Below are 22759 nucleotides of genomic sequence, written 5' to 3'. Positions count from 1 at the left end.
GTCATTTGGTTGCCTTGAAGGTGCGTGGTTTTATCTGCAGGTTTATAGAGGAGAATAGCCAAAATACGAATGTCTGAGTCACAGTATCATACTGGTCCCAGTCATGTGTCTGGGTCAGTCTTCCCTTTAGCAATGTTCCAGCAGTATCATGGCGGGAATCACCAGAAATGGGCTTCACACATTGTGCCCATGTGAGGAATCGAACCCGCGTGTTTGCCGTGACGAGCGCCACTAACCACCAAGCTATCCTGCCGCCCCTAGCCAAACGTGAAAAGCCACAGGCACGACATACAAAGCTGGTGTAATGTTCCCGCCTATATGAGATACTTTCACATCACATATCTCCTTATCTGAAAACCGTGTTAGACTGTGCACTCAAAGATATTTTCAATTGTTAAAGACAAAGGTCAATATATGTAATCCAACGACTGACATCATGAGCATCAATACATGTAATTGGGCTGCAATGACATGCAGTCACCCAAACCATGTACACACCTCTTACGACAACAAGATGAGTACAGAACCTAACCGAAACATGTCGAGGCACTGTATCCATTAGCTTCAACCTCCTGCGATGTTTAATGTTCATTATCACACCCCACGGTCAGACAGGACAAACCGTCTTGGAAACCACTTCCCCTCTTTGAAAAACAGCAATGTTTGAATAATCTCTACATGAGTGTGATGAAGCAGTGAAAAATCACTCGAATTGCAAGAGACCAAGAGTTCAGCTGAAGGATGCTTATCTTCCTTTTCACATGATAAAGTGAGTGAGTTTTTACGCCGCTTTACGCAATATTACAGCAATGTGACGGGAGGGGACAAGGGAAATGTCTTCACACATTTTACCCATCTGAGGTGAACCCGGTTCTTCGGTGTGACGAGCGAATGCTTTAAGCCCGCTGCCAAATTTCCACATTACAAGTAAGAGCTGTTTGTAGGTACAAAAATGCAAAACTTCCCTCCCTTTGTATTGAAATGGTAAATTTGGGACTTGCAAACTCGGCGAAGTGTGTTGAGTTTTACGTCAGTGCATGCCAGTGGTACAAGATTTAACCCCACACAGTGTCCCAAGCCGTTTGCTCTTGAAGGGAGTTAAATACTAAACATCGTTAAAAAACCATTGAGTTGTCTCCCTTGGACCTTTAGCACAACGCGCACCTTCACGGTACATATAACTGTCACAACTGTTCCGTGGAAGGCAGTAGATAAACGTAGCTAGAACTGGGTGTACAGAAATCTAAGCAACTCAAGACTAACGTGGGCAACTCCGTAGCATACATTTTGTCCGGCATGAATCCTTACTGAGGGGACGCCAGGGTAGCCAAGTGGTTAAAGCTTTCGCACGTTACACAGAAGCCCCGGGTTCGTTTCCTACATGGGTACTATGTGCCAAGCCTATTTCTGGCGTCCACAGCCGTGATACACTGACTTCTAATTCCCTGTTTCATAAGAAAATGGTATTTACAAATGAATTTTAATTTTAAACTTCAGTAATACCGTATTTCTATACTTTATGTGGCGGCTTATGCAGCATACCTCAACTTTGGAATCACGGACTGTGTTTGATGAGGTCGTGAAATGATTCACAATGCTTCTAGCTCACTGGTCAAACCTGTTATGTGTATTTAGCGCTTTTTCAGCGAAGTTCATTGACGCACAATGACGTTGATGTAATATCAGTTCCGTACCAGACCGCCAAACTTTTCTAGCGGCAGAGCCTCATTTTGAGATTTCCACGATTTCCAGGTTTCCGTTTGTTAGAGCTCGCTGTACGACAGAGCACGCTGTACGGCGTGTTTGCAGGGATTTTGCAGTATACAAGTGCTTCGACTTATCAAATCAAAATGGCATAGTCTAAAAATTCTGGACTGGTAATCGCATTAAGTTGCGCAATAGAACGGAACCCAGTAAACAGGTAACGAGACTGTTCTGTAATCAATATTTTGACATTAATGTGCGGATCCCGGGTCAGGCCAAGCACGCTCCGCGTGATTCCGTCACCTAGATGACTGCGTATACCTCATCGTATCCCGGCGACATGGAACGCTGGTCATAATATCAACCACTCTTTTGTCTGGATCGAACTAGATTATTTACGCAGTAAATACGGATGCATATTGTGCAAAACACGACATAAATAAATGCCATACTTGTTCATATAAGGTTTTGCGGATGGAATATTGCTAGTGTTATAGTCTCATACAAAAGCAACAACTCGAATCATTTTAGTGTAGGCTAGCACCCGTAGTCTGTTCCTCCGCGAGTCAGTGCGGATTATTCACCGTTTCCCTAAAAGGTTTTCGTAATTTGTGCCCAAACATAGTTTGACAGGTCACAGCTAATGTCCTTAGCAAGTTCTGAAAGGTATCTCAGTTATTTCCCGGCTTTGACGGGACGAAAGACATACGCGTCGCTACGTTATTTACTAACCAAGGATTTCTTGCCAAAAACGCTGGCTACTCTTTTACAGCCTGTCTGGTTCCTTGTGTTCAACAACAAATCACGTGTTTATAAAGAAGTAAGAAGACACCATCAATGTAATCCATTGTTATGTTTTACTCAGGTTCTGAATAACCGATCGGCTGGAAGACCGAAAATACATTAACAGCTTTTTGTTTTCATTTCAAAAAAGTCAGCATACATGTCTAATTCAAATGTTCACGACAGCCAATTTCCCACAGTTATTTATCCTTACCATAGGCGGCGTAAAACAATACGGGTCATCTTGGCGAACAAGATGTCACGTGTGGAAAGGTGCTCGCTCTTTATTTTGCTCAAATTTCAAACCGAGTTTAACGCAACAGCTTTTACAAAATAAAAACAGGACAAACAGCTATCCACCAATCTCACGTTGTCTCCTATGTGTAAGTTTACATCACTTTCACCTCATTCTGGGAAATGTATTTTCCTGCGTTTTCTCCAGTTTGAAAAAAAACTCTCTCTCACTTACGTCAGAACTCATGAGTTTGTTTCGAGAAATCGGGGCCAACTTATCGACTTTGTCTCCTTTTTTGTCATACACAAGTATGGGTCATTCCATTCTAAATTCTTATGGTAGTAGGAAGGACATGGGATGTGCAATCATTTGTAAAGTTGTTTCTGTAAGGGTGTGCAACTAAGGGCACCTGTACCTTAAGACACGTGTGACAAATGGGAGGATACCCGATGAATTGACAGGAAGTCGGGAAGTTCCTCATCTTCTGAAAAACATTTTCAGTGAACGATCGTCACCGATTCAGAGATTTTACGTGCGCCTTCTCACGTGTTCTGTGCCATTTTTATAACTTTTGCGATTCCAACATCCTAGTGCCTCTCCTCACGCGAGTACATTGTATTGTAAACTGAAGATCAACTACATATAATATGTCGAGATTATGTTTAGATAAAAAATGCCGTTTTGGTCACGTCATGGAAGGGACATTTACACAAATGAGTTATACTTCCAGCCATGACACCGTTATTGCGATACGTTTAATTAAGGTACACCGTGTATTTACTGTGCAGACTACAACCAATGCGTCAGTGCGATGCGATGCGATCCGATGTGATTAAAACAGATGCTGCATCTATTTTCATCACATCGCATTTAATTCGAAATCGCATTGGATTCTAGTTGTATATAATACCTTATATGGCCTCTGGTTATATATAAGTGTAACTCCTATGGCAAGTAGATGTATGTAATTGATGCTGTCCATCTGAAGCAGTATTTATGTATAAGGAGTATTAATTTTTTTCAATATTACAAATGGTGTGCAGTCGTGAAAACGCAACAGTAAAACGCATGTACTGTGGAGTGAGCACAAAATCAGACATCGATTCACGTGTCTTAGTGTGATTGTCTCCCTTAGACCACATCCCAGTCCAGCGAATATCGTCATAGTCTGAATCAAAAGATTACGATCAATATTTGTGGCAAGGAATGCAGAATGAGGGACCCCAGGCACGGTGTACATAACATCCGAAGGTGGTGTACACGTGACTGACTGTATAATGATAGATACATTAACATCACACATCTGCTTATACGCATTCAACACCACATTCTCTATAGATAAAGAGAGAGGTCAGTGCATATAATTTCCGTGGTCCAGATAATCCAGTGATTGACATCATGAGCATTGCAATTGAGTTGCAATGACACACAGTCACCCGATCCATTTAGACACCTCTTACGACTACAAGACGAGTACAGAAATGAACTACAGTGTGCCGCTTCACCGCCATCTGCATCATATGTTCATTAGCTTCATCCTCCTGCGACGGTGTCCGTTATGCAGTCTGTGTTCCGTCATGAACTACGGGTTACTTTGACCCCCACATCCCGCAGTCAGACAGAACAGACCCTCCCGGAAACCACTTCCATTCTTTGAAATGCTGTAATGCTTGAAATAACACACGACAGATCTCAACACGGGTTTGATGAAGCCGACAAACGTCATATTACAAGACAACGTACAGGAATCCACAAATGACGCTTATTCCGTCTTTCCGACAAAACTGTCTCCACGCACGGTGAGTAACACCAGGAACCTGCGTCTTGTTATACGTCTGGCTAGCTATTATCAAAACGTCCGTAACTCTACGAACTTAGACTACACGTAGACTACGATCAAAGTTAACAATTCTTAGGGTCACGAAAGTTTCGAGAATAAGGGCCCTGTTGACATAAAACACCAGGTAAAAACGAAAGCAATATCAAACAGATCCGTTTTCATAGCAATGTTTCAGACCTTATTCTCGCTCGGATGGAACGTTTTGATGCATAAAAATGTCTATTCAAGACAATATTTAAATCGTATTAGTTTCAGTCTAGGTCTTAGTGTTTTCCCAATGTTTAAAAACAGCTGATCTTATTCAGGAAGATCTAAAGATCTAGCTGGTCTCCTATGTTGGAACGTAGTTTCTACATCACAGGCGTTCAGTAGGCCTTGGCTCGGTATTCGGGAAGGTGTAAACGAGTGTATGTGTTATCATGTCAGATGTTTAGCTGTCCAGATCTGATAAAGCTTTTGTATGAAGCTGGACATATCTGGCTTGGAACTGCGTGTTCGGAGTGTTGGAGTGTACGTGCAAGTTCAGGTTGGATGTATATCTCTTTCAAATACTTAATACTTTTATTTCGTTCGTTACGTTTTGGGGTCCATGCGTTTTAATGTAACACCACCATTTACTGTCGCCGTTTGTGTTTCCAAACATGACGTGCTGTTCTTAACCACCCACGTTTCATATTAATGGGGTTCTGCAGGGAATGTACTCGCGAGTACAGCGTACATATCCCCCATATTCTACTGGATCTCAAACTGGCTGTAGTTACGTCTGCTTGGTGCTACTTTACAGCCGTGGCAAAAAGAAAACATGTCTGCAAGCAAGGAGAATATGCATGCCAGATCAAGCCGAGATAGGGAGTTGTCTAGGTGACGATGCTGCAGGTATTTCTGTCTGAATGTGTCGGCTAGTTGTGTGTTTGTTTGTTGTTTAACATCACTCTCGGCAATATGTCAGCGATATGATAGCTGCTTGTCAAGTATTGGGTCGGACCAGAAAAACCTATGACTTCTATAATAAGCATCGCACATTCCAATGTGACTCAAGCCATGTAGACCGCAAGGAATTCGTTGTACTGATCTTTTTGTCAGTCGGTTAAAGCATAAAGATAAATGTACTATTTTTGGAGGGATAGGTATTTTAGGGCTTTTGACATTAACTCAATGGGCAGGTTGAATTTGAAAACAAACCTGGCCTTAAAGCTTTCGCCTTTAAGATAATGCAATGTGTCTCTTTTCAAGTATAGCCCTCAATGCTTCTTTTACTGTTGGGCATTTTAACCGATGGCAAATATTTTCATCATAAAACCATTTGTACTGCCTCTTCATAAAGGCAACTAACAATATTGATGATATTTTACTCCCAGTTTATTTGTGGACCAAAACCAGATTATTATTGTTGTTGTTATGACAAAATGACTTTACTGTCTCCGGATCATAACAATATTTACCTGAAATTTTCCTCCCGGTTTGATGTTTGAAAGGCTTATGAATCGTTAAAGGTCACATGCAACGTGAACACAACTTTGCAGATTCTGATACCTTTCGGCATGCACATAAGTACATATGAGATGGTAGTAACCATATATATATGTCGCCAGGCTAGGGTATATTGCTTCAGTGACATCTCTGTAGTGCTCCATAGCGGGAACTCCTGCCACCAAGAGAAGGCATTACCCACCAGTAGTCATACATAGCTCAAGGAGTCCACGCCAGAAGGCATGGCAAGTATTTCGCATGTAATCACTTCGAGATAATCAAATACTGTGGACATGACTTACAAGGACAACCAATGAAATGCGTAAACAAATCCCAGTGAAACGTGTTTAACATAGGAACCGGTGTTGAATTGTCGAAAAAAGATTCCCTTCAAAATAGCCTTAACTGTTACAATACCAGATGACCTAGACTAACAACTGGTCTCTGAAATGAGCATATTTTGCAGCAAAAAGTTCGTAGTAAAACTAACATAAAATATTATGAAAAGGAGCCCTGAGACTTTCTTCATCTCCTGAAGCTGTGGAAATCTAGATTTGCCACATTTTCTAGACTTGCGTAGGCCCTCTTGGATATATTTGCTTCAGGGCCTGTATGACAGACTGCATTTGACCCTTCAGTAAGGTGACCTTGCCCTGAAACGCTTGATGGTTATATATAAACAGATAAAACGTTTTCTTGATGAATAGGTAAAGATGACGATGACCTCCCAGTTGGCGATCGTGATTTCAGGTTATAATTAGGACACAATAAACAATTTATCCATTTTCTTCTGCACTGTGAGACAGGACCAATTATACAAAATTGTATTTGTATTAAACATTTATTGGACACCAATTGAGTGGATATGAGCAGCAAATCGGCAAGTTTCGTGTAACACTGTTTCCACGTCTAGGCCCTGTTTCATCCAATCAAGAATAAAGCGATCGCATATGGCGAGTTTCTGCGCCTGCTGTTCATGCAATGATGGGACACAGGGTTTTTGTTATGTGGCAGGCAGGGGGTGAATGTGCAATTTTCAATGCACTGGAAATTAGCTAGAGTAGAATCAGATGGAGACGGTTCAGCAAGTATGTTGGCAGATTGAGTGATTGAGTGAGTATGTAGTTACACACCGATTTTAGCAATGTTCCAGCGAGGACGGGCACACCCGGAAAGGGCTTCACACATATACATGTACTCGCAACAGTGAAAACGGGACCTGATGAAATCCCATTGAAGATATATGGATATATGTCTGTATTGAACTACCAGATCTGGCGTTGCTTTGTTGTTGGTCAATTGATGCACTCACCAAGAAGGGTTAGAAATGATTGACATGCCATCCTATCCCAGATCGATGCTCATGACGTTGATCACGGGATTATCTGATCCAGAAATTACTTCAAGTCCATCCCAAATAGCTGAATATTGCTGAATGTGAAGTTAAAATGACATCTAGAAACATCTATTCTGTGACCAGTGGAGTAATTTCCAGATATCCCAACAGGCTAACGTGGTTTACATCTACAGACCTATCCACCTTAACCATCCTTCATTGTCTCAAAAAGAAAATGGTGACTTGAGAAAAAAAGAACAGTAGTCTAGGTTGTTATTCAGCACTTATCTATATCACAACTAAATAGGACCGCAATGGTGAAGTATGTAGAGCGTCCACAGTCCGCTCTGAGGCAGAGTCGCATAGACTGAGCTTGATACCTCATCCTTGCTTTGCGCCCTGCGGCGGGGGATAATTAACTGACACTTGGTTACAAACGGAAGTAGGCTATCTTTATGTGTAATCAGATTTCTCCTGGTATCTGGTTGGAAAAAATATATATTGATTTGAACATGTATCCCAATATCACGAAAAGAAAAATACACAAACACATTTACTGAACCTGTGTTAACTTTAATGGTAGACATCTGAACCAGGGTCCTCTTCCACAATGCGATCTTAGCCATACAATGATTGTAATTCCCATTCTCCAGCACAGGCTTAAGATAGCCGTAGCGCTAAGATCGGTTTGTGCAAGTGGGCCTAGGACAAGTCATTTCTTCATGAACAAGTACTTAATCCAAGCGGGTGGAGTGTTGGGATACTTGGGTATGCTGTAACCAACAACTAAATAGACTGGGTGGTCAGGCTCGATGTGATTGATCATCATAGCCAGGCCCGTGTGGACTGTTGATAAAAATGTAACTGACTGGATGATTTACATGTTGATACACAGTGGAAACGTTTAAAGTTTTTGCATTATATAATATGAAACGAGCCCTACACAGCCATATCCACACAGGATATAAGGCCAAACCACTGGAGTTCGAATCACTGTTTGGACAATAACTTTGAAAAACAATAATCCAGACTTTTCTTAAGTTGTTTTGATATGTTATGATTACCTGCTGTAGTACTGATAACTAATGTTCACCCTACAACTGCTCAGAAGGGTTCAGACAACAAGACAATCTCACTCAATTTAGTGATTCCCTGAATGCACAATGCCATTTAGACAATGCAGCATATGTAATATCTGGGATTACACATTCTCAGTAAATTACAGATCCTAGAACTTTGTACTTCTGTTAGATCCAGAACCATCCTCGATTCAAACTGACACTTTCCAAACCAGACACCTAAACTGAGACACCTTACTGAGAAAGTGTAATCCTACACATAACATACCTAACAGGGTGATTCTCATAATCTCATAATAAACAGATCAAGGCAATCCTGCACTGGCTGTTCATAATAAACATCCAGCTGTTGTCACTGACATTATTCTCAAAAATGAAACAAAGAAGCTCTAAGTAATTTTTCGAGCATCTTTATTTGTCCGGCATTAATAGCCATACACTGATGCAGAAGAAAAATTCAATAAAAGTACACAAAACAACAATGCAGAAAAAAGCTGTACATCACACATTTACTATCCATGGAGGTATGAAAATAAACAAACTGGCACATATGAATAAAACAAAATCTACAGCCTTCACAAAGGAATTGATTCACATGAATGAAACTGAAATACAGGCAGGAAAACATAATGGTCCATGAGTTATCCCCCCTTGTGGATTTTGTCTCTGGCAGTATGGTAAATATGATTTCCTTGATGTCTATAATTAGAGTTAGGATAATACTGTGTAAATTCTAATACTATTCTACCCCTGAACTGCTTTTGGTATACCTTGGATATGAATGTATTAGCTGTAAATATCTTGATCTTGGATGAAAGGGCACATAAAGTAAATGCCACTTGTGCAAAGGGAGACAACCCAAGAAGAACAACAATTACTTAAGTAAAGTGTGTATTGAATGGAAGCACATAAAATGTGTTAACGCAGAGTAGCACATAGATGAAACTGAGGGATAATTGCACTATGTTGAAGGTGAGAAGAAAACCTAGATGTCTTCTCCTATAATACCTGATCTACAGTTGCTGTTACATGATTCAATCAATTTCAAGAAAAAGAGAAAAAAGTTAAATGAAACCCTCACTCAAAGGACAAGTTTCCCTATTACCATTCTTTCTAATTTCTCCAATCCAGACATGATGTAAAGAGTTTTTGAAACATTAAAATATACTAAATACTTATGTTACAAATAGTTTTCTAGATGAATGACAATTAAGGAGAAAGACTTTGGTGTCACAAAAATAATTACAATAAGAGGACAGGTTAAATGGTGTCTGCATATTAAGTACATAGAACCTGTTGAAACACATGAAAAGAAACATTTTATATTTTACAACTTCATGAAACAGTAGTTGGACATTTCCCCTTTGTTTGGAATTTTATACAATATACATTTTCTTTGCACTAAGTCAAAACTGACATACTCAGTAAATATCTTTCTCCCAACTTTTAACTACCACTTAAAATATGATGTTAGGTTTGTATTTAAGATCAACATAAAATTGAAATCAGTTAACTTTTACTCAATCACAAACATACACTTTGACAAGTAACCAAGGTTACAAACATTCATCTCAGACCAGTAAAACAAGAAAGTATTTAACAATAGTGTGGTGAAATTCAGTATGTAAGTTAAAAGACAAACGTTTTACAGATAGATTAAACTAGAAGTTAAAACTGCAGACTCAGCAATGTTGGCATATATTGCAGGGTAATCATTGACTATGTTGCACTAGAGTAGATTATGATGAACATATGGTGCCCAAACATGGTCAGATTACAAAAAGGCATCACAGATGTGCAGAATATTGTCTGTACAAACAAGACATTTGCGTTGTAATCAGATATTATTAGAGAAAGCTTGAGGTCACACCATCAAATCTCCAGGGTTAAAATGGCTACAATTCACCTACATCCCAAGTTTCGCACCAAAACATACTTTTCAAAACTATACATTTCTGCATATAGATGGCTCAAAAATGGCTAGCATCTTCAAAAGCAAGGTTTATACAAACAATGAGCAAACTCTACATGGCACTTAAAGTCTTGAACTAAAAACAATCTCTGGTTTTTCGTACAGTTCAGTTCTTTGCTCCCATTCTTGCAAAACATGACTATATCGTGGCATAATATGTTGTGTTGAACCTGTTGTATTGTCTCACATAGGCAGACAGGTGTCTACAGCTGACCAAATACAAACAATACAGGCTATAAATATATTAAATACTTAGGCAAAGATAAAAGCCAGGAATATTGTGTCACAGCAGCATTTAGATCACATAATTTGAACATAGCAAGTCACATACAACAAAGGGAACCAAAGGACCTCACACCCATGTTCACATCTGGCACTCGTACTTCCCGCCAGACTGCAGACGCTCGTGGCGGACATATTATGTCATGTCTGCCCAGTGACATCAACCTCCTATCTCTAATTCAAGTCTTGCAAAGAAACTGCTTTAGAATTCAAGTCTGTAAGCTGAACAGCTGGTTTCATGGTCCTGTAACTGAATGGTGCAACGACTAGCTGAAGGGGCAACATCAATCTTCAACTGTCCCAGATCTTCCTTGTGGAGTCCCATCCAATGACGAAGGGTCTCATTGTCATAAGTTGGAATGACTGTCACTTCTAGGTCTTTGTCCTCCCAAGTCTTCTTAGCTTCCAGCAAGGAATTAAGGATCTGAGGATTAGGGGACAAAGCGCTGAGAACATAATAACGAGCACGGATCCTCTTGAAGAACTCTACATCACTGTAGGCAGGGTCTCCATGGTTGGGGATATAGGTGAGGTCGACATAGAAGGCAGTGAGAGGGGGCAATGGTGGGCCACGACTACCTGAGGGTGATGATCTGCTTGTAGCAGTGGCAGGACGACGGGAAGGGGCAGGGGCAGTACGTGTTGTCTTTGCAGGTTCAGCTCGAGCAGGTGCTGTGGCAGGGCGAGTACGGGTAGGTGCTTTGGTAGTGGCAGGGGCAGGTTTCTTAGGCTCTGCTTTTTTCTCTGTTGGTCGTGCTGTTTTAGCCTTGGGTTCTGCTTTGCTTGGGCCATTTGCTGTTTTATTAGGGGTGGTTTTAGTTGTAGCTGAGGCTGGACGTTTCTCTGGGGCTTTCTTTGCTCCAGTTGAAGATTTTGAAAGATCTGCCTTTTTAGCTTCTGCAGCCTTAACTCCATTCTTGGAAGTTTTTGAAGCTTTTGTTGTCTTTCCATTGCTAGGACTAGCTGACTTACTGTCATCAAGAGGAGGTGGGGATGGCAGACCCATAGGTTGTCCCCATTCGCTGACAGGATCAAATCCTTCTGGTTGCTTCTTGTTTTCTGGTTCAAATGGACTTTGATCACTGAAAGGATTCAATGAACCTTGTGTTTGTTCTGCTTGACTGGTCTCGTCAATTCCAACAAATGGGTTCTGTCCTTGTTGGTCTAGGCTGTCAAAGGGGTTTGATGATGCCTCCATGCCCCTCATATTGGCAGGGGGGCCTTCCACACCAATTAAGTCCTGATCAGATGAACCATTAACGACTGCATCTTCACTCTTTTGTGAATTACACTCTCTTGCAAAGGACTCATCAATATCTTTATCATCATCTGGTGTTCCACCATCAATTGAATCAGTGTCATCTCTGATATTGCTGTCATCTTGTATGTCACTAGCTACTGCCGAGTCGGTTGCTAATGATTGTGGATCACCTGTTTGGTTGTCAAAGGACAAACTCTCACCTGGTGTTGGTGTTTCATCCTTTTCAAATGCTTCTGGGATGTTAGAGGATTCCTGCTGTTCCTGTTCCCTTTCAATGCTATCTCTCTGAAATTCATCATGCTCTGGACTCTCCTCAACCCTTTGGATTTCATCAGCTTCCTTCTCTGGTGATTCTGATGCCCTGGATGCTTCTTGCTGATCAAAATCTGCATATCTCTCATCAATAGGAGTACTTCCTTCGGGTGGTGCTTGATCAACAATACCTGTTAGAATTTCCTTTTCAAACCCAGACACCTCAGCCTCCTGCTCCTCACTTGATCCTCTGGTTTCTTGTGGTCCCTCTTCATCTCCTAGATCAACATCTTTCTCATACACAAAGGCATCTGGATCCCTCCCTTCAGCTTGGTCCATGTCAACTTCCTCCTCCTCATCATACATCCCCACCTCTTCCATGGATTGTTTATCAATGTTAGGTTTCTCTTCTGCAACGGGAACAACCTGTTCTTCCTGTCTTTCTTCAAAATGGTCCTCTTTCTCTTCTGCTTCTTCTGTTTCTGGAGAGGAATGAACAGGTTCCAGTATTTGCCCAACTGGTTCTGGGGACTGTACAGGTGACTGTACAGGTGACTGTACAGGTGACTGTTCGGGCGACTGTTCAGGCGACTGTTCGGGCGACTGTTCGGGCGACTGTTCGGGCGACTGTTCAGTTGGCTCAGGGGACTCTCTCACTGGATCAGGCAATTTATCAGCAGGCTCTGGAGTTGGGTTCTGTTCTAGCTCAACTGATTCTTCTCGGGATGGATCTTCTGCAAGTTGCTTTTCTACAGAATCACGTCCTGACTCTACTTCTTCATCCTCCTCTTCTTCCTTGATGCCTCCCATATGTCTTCCATTGTCATCGGTGATACCATACTGTATGCTTTGTTCAAGAGAAGCATTTTGACCTTGCATAACAGGAACAACATCTGGCTCTTGAGTGAATTGTGGAGTTGGTTCCAGAGGGCTGTCATCACCTTTAGAGAAAGAAAATCCTTGTAGCTCTTCAGTTGGTTCTGGTGAAGATGGGATTTCTTCTGCTGGGTCTGTATCATCTTGTACCACAGGTTCTTCAGAGTTGGGCACAATGTCTGGATCAGCTGTAACTGTATCAGCCTGAGATTCTACTTCTGGTAAAGCCTCTTTCTGTGGAGTTGTTTCCTGAATAAGATCGGGCTCAGAAACAAAATGGGCTTGGTCAGGTACTTCAACTGGCTCAGGTAAAGACTGTGGTTGCTCAATCTCCTCTGGTTCCTCAGGTGTACCTGCTGGTGACTCAGTTGCAGGTTCAGTTGGTAACGATCCATTAGCCTCTTCAGCTTCATCATCATCATCTTCATATACACCTAATTCAGCCAGTTTCTGTCTGTCGTATGGAGGCTGGGCATCAACCGGGGTTGTATCAGGGGCAGAGTTGACTGGTTCTGCTTCATACTGAACTGGGTTAGGCAGAGGTTCTGGTGAATCAGTTTCTCTAACTTCTGACTGAAGTGCTTCAATTTGCTCTGGCTTCATTAAAGGCATCTCATCAACCTCTGGCTTGGGTTCTGGTACTGCAGCATCACCATTGATATGGTTGACCAAAGGTTCTACTGGGACAGATGTGTCAATCAGACTACCTTCTTGTGGTGGTGTATTCACAAGGGCAGCTGCAACAGGGACAATTGGTTCCACTGGACTCTTAGATGGAGAACTGGCACTCTTGACTGAGCTCTTTGAGGGGCTGGATGAAGTTGAGGATTTTGCTTTGTCTGCCTTTTCTCTCTCCTTATCATCCTTTTTAACATCCTTTGACTTGGCAGTCTTTTTATTGGTATCCTCCTTAGCAACCTTGTTCCCTTTTGAAGCAGGGCTAGTCAGAGGTCTGGATTTTTCTGGTTTAGGGGTCTCAGACTTTCTTGGAGATTCTGCTTTGACAGGAGTAGAACGTGCAGCAGGCTTAGATGCTCTGACACCTCCAGTGGCTTTCTTTGGTGGCTGATTTAGATCCTTCTGACAGCAGCTTGGATGTTTCAGGAAATTCAGATGCTTAATCCTTTCTAAACCCTCAATGATTTTGTTCTGGGGTGCATTTCCTGGGAAAAAAATTCTTGTGATTTTCTCAGTAGGATTAGCAGGCCTCCACACCAGCAGGGCACAGATGGACAACATATTGGGCAGGGGGAATTGTTGGTTGCTACCAAAATTGCTGACCTGTTTATTCCACTGCTGGTAGAACTCCTTAAGCTCTTTGCTGTCTTGGACTGGGTTCAGGATGAACATATCAAGGGAGCCATGACCAACTTTATGGTAGAGATTGACTGGATCCTGCTGCTGGCCAGCCACACTGCGTGAACATGGGTGTGGGAACTGGCCCAACTGCTTAGAGTACTCAATGATTCGATTTCCTTCTTCAGCCAAATTGATTAACAAACTAGGCTCTTTGTCTTTAAGATTTTCAACACTGGGTGCAGGTGAGGACCTAGTCTTCTCACTGGAATTCAGATACATAAAGCCTATTTCTGGATGTACATTCTCAACGCTCTTCCTTTGCAAAACTGACCCAAGCCCAAACAAATTATCAGTGCCCAAATGGGTTAACAACACAGCATCTATCCTATCCAAGTGTCTGGTGAAATCCCAAAAACAGGCTTTTCTATTGTATCCTCCATTGACAAGGAGACTGAATCCACTGATACCAAAGAGAGCAGAGTCTCCTTGACAACCAGGGAATATGTACAGAGTGGGTTTATTGAACCTAATGTTACCAACAACATCAGATGAAGACAGCAAATTGTTGAGACTCTGAGCCTTAACAAAGCTACTAACATAGGCAGTAAACTGAAGGACTCCATGGACACTGTCTAACTTCTGGGGTGGGTTCACCTTGATCTTTAAAATCTTAGAAAAGTCCTGTTTGTTGATACTGGCACTCCAGTCACCATCTGCCAGACTGTAAAACACAAGGTTTACATCCTCTTGTTGTTTCAAGGCATTTTCCACATCAGTATCTTTGAAGATGTGGACAAAGTTGCTGAAGGTGAAGACATCATCTTGCAGGACCCAAGCTCCAGATCCCTGGAAGGCATGTCCAGCATACAAGAGAAACTTCAGCTGACAGGCAACCTTCAGGAAGCCTTTCAGGCATCGGCGGACTGTCTGGGCCTGCGGGTTTACCAAGATCTCCACAGCAACATTGTCAGAGCGATGGCGGATCGTCCTCTCCCCTGAAACACATGGAAACAATGGTCAGATAAGACGGTTTCTGTTAATGCAACACTGGATGCTGCATTCCATTACTGCAAACCAAAATTCTTAAAGAAATTTTCTCCCCTTATCATGAATAGCAAATCTGAAATAATGAAATGCAGAGTCAAACATTAGTGATATGACCTAACATGTATGATTGAACAATGGCATGATTTGTTTGTGGTTTAACAATGCACTCAGCAATATCCTAGCAATGTGGTGGTGGTCTGGACCAAACAATCCAGTGATCAACAACATGAACCTCAATCCCAGAATCGGGAATAACACAACATGTGTCAACCAAATTGTTGTGCCTGACAACCTGATCCCATAGTTGCCTTTTATGACATGTGCGGGTTGCTGAACACCAATTCTAACCCAGATCTTCACAGGCCAGTCCTGGCATGAAATAAATTTAAGTACTAAACAGTAAACAAAAGTAACTATTTTGCCAAACTTCCTCCAGATTCCATAGTTATATATATTTTTTTTTTTTTCATGTAACATTTAACTTGAATAACCCAATCCTTTCAAGGAGCACAGAACTGATTAATTCCATGGATTCCATCTTATACTATATGCGGTTTGAAGGAAATAGACACAAAAAATGATGCATATGAAATGACATTACCAGACAACATACAGTTGAAAGCATTTCACTCTCACACTCAGTATTCTCTATAATAGAGAATAATATCTTTCAAATATCACTTAGCATTTCACAACACCAAAAGCAAATTGTCTCAGTTTTGGTTGAGATTCAGGTAAGTAAAAAAAAAGAAGATGCATTTTCTGCAGTTTCGGCTAATAACTCAGTGACTGTCCACGATTTGTGCTATGACAACATATACTAGTATAGAACTTAGAATTAAACCGACAACACCAAGTGATTATATGAATTAATCCAGTCCACATATTGATTGATTTCTTTGCACACAAAAGCTTTAAACACATTGTAAACGGACACTGAAAAGAGAGTAAGAAAGCATATTTTATCATTTTAGATGGCATCACACTTATCCCTTTCACAATCTTGGAAATTACTGGTAATGCAAAACAAAATTTGTTTTGATTAATGACATTAATTCGGGAAATCTGAATTGTTAGTTGGACATTGAGGGTTTTGAGATAAGAAGCTTCAATATGAGATGATGTTAAAAAAATGAACATGAGTACTTTCATTGAACATAAGTACACAAATAGCAGAACATGCATATTTGAGACTCAATTTTAACAGACTTAAATGTGACAATGCTACAAATATGTATATAAATGTAAACACATTCGAGAACACTCTATTTTAGCTTCTCAGAGTAACTGACAAATCAAAAAACATATTGTAAACTGAAGGCTAACAGATGGCATGAAGTCTCATACCAACCTGACCAAATTACGTAGATCATACTAACATTAGACCCTTTCATTTGTACCCACAAGAAAAAAAACAAAAAAAAAACCATGCTTAAGCCATGCTATACTTGAGTCTTGTAACGCGTGCAGATGTAGTCCTGACTCACTTACCTCCCTTTACCTTCCCTGCATCGTCAGCTGTTTAAATAGGGCAAGGCAAAGCTTAGCGCTTGATACTAGTTCATAACTTCACATGCTATTATAAGTGATGAGGTGAGCAGGAAAAGGCATCAACAGAGTTATCGGAATTTGTTTCTTCCACATAACCATGTTTGATGATTTTTGTAACAATTTTCAGTTGACGCTGTTATCAATTTCTTCATAAATTTTGAAAAAACATTTTGATGTTTCAAAAACTGTCCCATAAAGAGCAGAAACAGCTTCCAATTAATTCTTTTAAAATCATTCCAATAACTACTTTGGTTTTCCTTGTTCCTTGATCACATGCATTCAGAATCTGTAAACTTGCAAGAATGAACATGATATAATGAATTGTATTGAAAAATGGCTGATATTACCACTCAGAAAACAAATATCCTGTACAACCTGCAGCCAAGCGAATCTTGTCCCATTCCTGTACTCCCAGGCACCTGCATTTGAACTTAGTTCACCCACACCCAACTGGGAACAGCTATTGATTATACCTGTTTACCTATGTTAGATCTGTACAATGAGGACACAACAAATAATGTACGCTACTTTTCATCAGCTTCCATGTCAACAGTATTGATTCATGTTTTCAGGGCCTCGATCTCTGGAGTCACATGTAGCTTGCAAGTGTAATAAAGGTCTGTCAAAAAGGGCAACACTAACTGTGTAGAAACTACTTTTAAAAATGGGCAACACCAATAGTGTAGAAACTGTTTCATGAAACATAAAATTGACAACCCTTATTGAATACTGTTCTTTTAAATTCAAATGAAAGAATAAATACCAGTAAAATCAACTGCTTTTAACTTTCCCTAAAATGGATTAGAACACCCCAGATGCAATAAGGCAACCAAAATCAATATAATAAACACAATTTTTTTGTTTGCATCAAACCAACATTTGTGGTTCAAAAAGATAGCATAAGATTATTACATCTTACAACAACCAGGCAAAGATATGCGACATCCTGGGATTATCAGTACCGTCATCCATTGCTAATTTGCTTGGAAAGTATTTTTTTTTCCAAAAGAGTAAAAATTCCTTTTGTAATTTGTCCATCTGTGAAAGTGAAAGACATGAAAATGAAAGGGGGTACAAAAACTATAGATGTATACTAGGTGAACTGTCAAGACATGTGATAGTATTTCTTCATACACGGAGACTAACTAGTGGGCATCCCAAATGTCTGATGAAACCGTCATAGGTTGCTGCAACAGCTGTCAGTCTCAGGTTAAGCATATACAGTGCAAGCTGTCTAAACCAGCACTTGTAAGGACTAAAGAAATACTCTGGTTTAGATAGCCTTCCCGACTGTAAAACTGACAAGATAGCTACAACTAGAACTGAACCAGTTTTGTCACTCTCATACACGTTGTTTTATCACATTTCTCTCATTTACAGCACACGTTGACAATAAAGCATGTCAAATCGCTAATTACTTGTACAAGTATAACCATACTGAACTAAGATATTAAATTTTCTTTGTTAGCAACAATGTAGTTTTAAAACAGGATCAATAGGTGACAACACACATCCGACTGATTCCTTCCATTGATTACTGTATTTAACACATATTCAGTCAACTCATTTTATGCCAAGATCCGGAAATGACAGCTGCTCTGGATTGCAGAGCTTTTCAGTGATAACAATGTACTTGTAATAAACGGGACTGAGACTTAATGCCAGTGTTGACAACTTGCTGCATTGGATACCTGCCTTTTCTGACAGCTTCTATTCTAAATGAAATCCCAGATTTTCAAAATGTCAACTTCAGATCTGCACAATCCATTCGTTTGTGAGACTTGACTGACAGTTATTGCTTCAACCTATGACTAAAACTCCATACACAGTTATCATTTCATGGGGAGACAACTCACCATTGGGACCTTCCTCTCCCAATGAAGCCCTGTTGGCTATCTGTGAAAGCTCTTCATTGATATCAATCCCAGTGGTTTCAGTGTCCCAGCATTTGAATCCTGCAATAAGATTGAGAATAGTTAGAGATATTCATAGACTCTGTGTAATCATATATTTTGCCCTAATAGACAAGAATGAAGTGCAGTGATGTAAAGTTGAGCTGAGCTGAAGAAATATTAGCCCTACTATTGAAAGTATGATAAAATGTTCGCTGAGATACACAAATTAACTTTGTCCTATTGACAAGAATGAAGTGCAGAGATGTAACATGGAGCACACCATTAGAAGTATCATAAAATGTTTGCTTAGATACGAAAACGAACTTTTCCACTTCAAAACAATTGTCTTTTGCATGAAATATGCGAATCACACCATTTGTTTGCAGGTGCTGAGATATATCACAATGAGGAGATCACAAGACAAATAAGCTATTTGAGAGCGGACCCTGTAAAGAATGATGTGCACCTGAACATCAACATCACGCCGACTCCACCAAACATTTCACTCACATCAGACATAACAGTTTGTTGCCAGTTGCTATGATAGACCTCACTTGATAAACTAGCTGACTGAACAGCTAGACGATACCACAATTCATATGTTACAATGTCTGACTAACATTTATCACATTCTGAGGAACTGGGAAATATTATTTGCATGTATTTCCCCCCATGAGGCAAATGTACTGTATGTTATTCTCAGCTACATGGTTTTGCAGATTGTTAGTGAATTTCTGGAAGTGTTATCAAGATAGAAACATGTGACACAACAACCCACATGGCTGTCAGTGAGTGGGATACACATTGATCCTGAGCAGTGACTCACAGCCAGGGAATTTCTATTTGTGTCCGTTTAGTCACACGATGGTCCTTAACAATGGAGGCTACCTGGGACAGATCAATACAGTCACTCTTTACTACTGGATTACTGCATAGTTAGATTTCCATGACAACAAATTGATGAGGAAAAAAAGAGCAATCAACATTAAGTAATGCAATGATATTTCACTGTCTAGCAATGCTAAGACATTTCATATTTACCAGGAGCATGGAATATTTCAACAAGACTCTCACTGAATAGATTTTCATAAAAATTACAGCTTTGAATTTAAATAATCTAATCTAGCCTATATAGTTTCAGATGGAAGTATTTGTGTTTTTATTTGTGTCTGACCCTCAAACAAGTCTATATAACAAGGCATGAGGTAGGAAGGAAACAACAACAAATGTGATATGCTAAAGCAAATACGTAAGATTCAACTTAAGCATGTACGAAACAAACATTTCTAACTGACTTCAATCCAACATTGACCAATGTTCAAAACGTGGACATAAAACCAAAATGAATCTCACTGTAAATATGTATGGATTCCAGCCCACTAGATGCATGATCAACACATACAAGACAAAAGCCAAATGTTACACTTGAGATTTGTTGAGTGGAAGCCCGACAAATGACCATGATTGATGGCCACATTGTTGATCCCTGTCCTGCCATATGCTACCAGTGCCTATTGAGGTTTGTGTTGTTGTGATATCGGGACAATAATACCACAAGTTTTAATAGTACTAAAAAGATAAGCGCCATGTAACTTCTGAGAAAGCCATTATCTATGAACATCTGCAATCTTTCAAGTCTAATGCAAGATTCGATATATGTCAATCTATCAACGTCAAACAAATCTGTATGAAATCCTTGTGTGAGTCACTGTTACCCTGCCCCTTTAATCATTACCTGAAGTATCAGTTATATCAAGGACTGAAAGCGTGAAAAATACACCATTATAACATTCAGCAATCTCAAGTTTTAAAGACAATCCATGAAGTTTCTGATTCTCCCTACTGAATATGTCACTGTGATATTAATGTCCTGCATCATTTTGTCAATATGTGACTAGACAGGTATCATATAACAGATGTTGATTTGAATAGACTGACATCAAGAAGTACTTAATGTTTGTAACAAACTGTCTCAGTGGATCTGTGTATCAAAGTACTCAGTATATCTCTGCTGGAAAACAACCCCTGTAGAATATACACAGGGAAGAAATGTCTCCTTTACATCCTTCATCTCGTTACTGTAAAATACAGCTCATGTCCATTTGAAATCAGATATGTAGAAGTGCAGTTTCCATTCTGACTCATACATGATGACGTAAGAGCTCAGTCAGAGAAAGTCAGATATGATTTCAACGACAACATTTTGCTTGTATCCAGAAGTCTGTCGTACTTCATTTCCATTTCTTTATCGTGTTTATGTATGTGTTGGCTAGGACAATTAAATGATCATTTCAAGGCTAATCAGGTGTTGATATTTATACTGCTAGCAAGCCATCCCAGGTAGGTCATGTGTGACTGACTCCTGATGTCACACATAGCTTCCAGATAATCATCAGTTGCTGCTTGTATGTTAATGCATTATCAGTCTTCAAACCCTACAAGCACATTCCGGGACTAGTCACTGTTAACCACCTGTATGTCTGTTAACGCCCCTCCTCTGACAGCCTTTCCCCAAGAAAGTTTTAACTTTCACTTCATCATACAGTCTCATGTTTCTATGGAAATTACATGTTAAAATAAACCCAAATGGCAGAGGAGATGATCTTTGAAACAAAACATTTTGAGCGCAAAAGGTAGGAAGAGTTTTGCGATGAAACATTGAATGTTTTGAGCTGTGGTATTAAAAAGGAAATATACTTCAAGACATTAACTATACAGACAGTTTTCACTTCAGTGAGATCAAATAACAACTACCCTCCATACACTTTAACAAAGGATCATGTTCAATGAATGTTGAATAAACTTCTTCAGAATGGTACTGTTTGCATGACACCATTACACCCCACAAAGTCATATCACACCTAGGGAAGTATATGTTGACAAGTATACATAATTCATTCTTGGAGGGCTATAGAAGAAATTCTACATACTGTCTGTTGGCTACAAGATAGGCAGGTATATACCTCCTGCCTGACACTGTCAATGATCTCATGTATTGTGTATATGACTGACACTTACAGAATGAGTCCATTCATATTTATGGAGACATAATTGCACGATGGTAGAAACTACATCCTACAGGAAGTGTCTCAGAAATGCAGCATGGCATTGCATTCTTTTCCAGAAATCAACAGAATGTCTATACAGTAGGTGTGATTGTGCTAGGTATATACAAACTGTCAGATGCAAATTCCTGTCAACACAAAAGGTATGACTACTTATACGGTTCATCTAGACAGGCCACACAGACACAGAACGTGGTGAAAGCAAACTAGCATATACAGAGCCCTTTAATTCCTGTCTTCTTCAAACAACTCCCAAACAAAAAGCAAACTTTGCAAGAAGGAGAAAAAGCTGAAAATAAGGTCACTTAGTTGTGCACAAAAAGTCTTTTCATGTCTGGGAGACCTGACCTAACTCTGAAGACACTGGCTCAGGCTAGATGACTAAGGCTTGTTGTATCTTCAAACTCGTTTGTTATCAGACAATTCCTGTTATTTTCAATTCAATTAACCCACACAAATTGTACAAAAAGAGGAAAACAATCAATCAAACATTCACGTCTGATTCCATGAATGGAACCTGAAACCAAACAATCCTGGATGAAACTGACTGGAGGAACATGATACACTTTCAGCACTTGGCTTGACAGTATACTCAGCTAAAGAAGTTAAAAACCACAGTTTGTCATGATGACAAGTTAGTCTGTCAAGGCTGGTGGGTACTGCGCCACACAGGCTGCCAGGTGGGTAAGTTCTTTGTGAGTAGTGCATCGCTGGTAAGTGTGATACTGGGACGGTAACATAACAGCATTTCTCCAGACCCGACAGAATAAATCATAGAGGAATCCACATAAAGTCTAAAATGCTTTGGCAAG

At 40.1% G+C, this 22759-nt stretch overlaps 1 protein-coding gene across 3 annotated transcripts in view; it reads right to left on the bottom strand.

Annotated features, from left to right (window-relative positions):
• Positions 1 to 8841: 8841 nt before the first annotated feature.
• LOC137278097 (microtubule-associated protein futsch-like) overlaps positions 8842 to 22759 on the bottom strand; it is a 53493-nt gene continuing 39575 nt past the window's right edge. Inside the window, exons 2-5 of one of the 3 annotated variants that reach the window (XM_067810209.1) lie at positions 18844 to 18942; positions 16928 to 16954; positions 12778 to 15384; positions 8842 to 12735 (exon numbers count right to left, since the gene is read on the bottom strand). In XM_067810209.1, the coding sequence (XP_067666310.1) occupies positions 10904 to 12735; positions 12778 to 15384; positions 16928 to 16954; positions 18844 to 18942 (4565 nt within the window). In that variant the 3' untranslated portion in view covers positions 8842 to 10903. Of the gene's footprint in view, positions 15385 to 16927; positions 16955 to 18843; positions 18943 to 22759 lie in introns of all 3 variants that reach the window. The other 2 variants (XM_067810207.1, XM_067810208.1) reach the window with 2 other exon arrangements.

The sequence above is a fragment of the Haliotis asinina genome, chromosome 3, assembly GCF_037392515.1.
Source record: "Haliotis asinina isolate JCU_RB_2024 chromosome 3, JCU_Hal_asi_v2, whole genome shotgun sequence".
Taxonomy (NCBI): Eukaryota; Metazoa; Mollusca; class Gastropoda; order Lepetellida; family Haliotidae; genus Haliotis; species Haliotis asinina.
The sequence above is the reverse complement of the archived record's forward strand: the minus strand, read 5'-3'. Positions and strand labels throughout refer to the sequence as shown.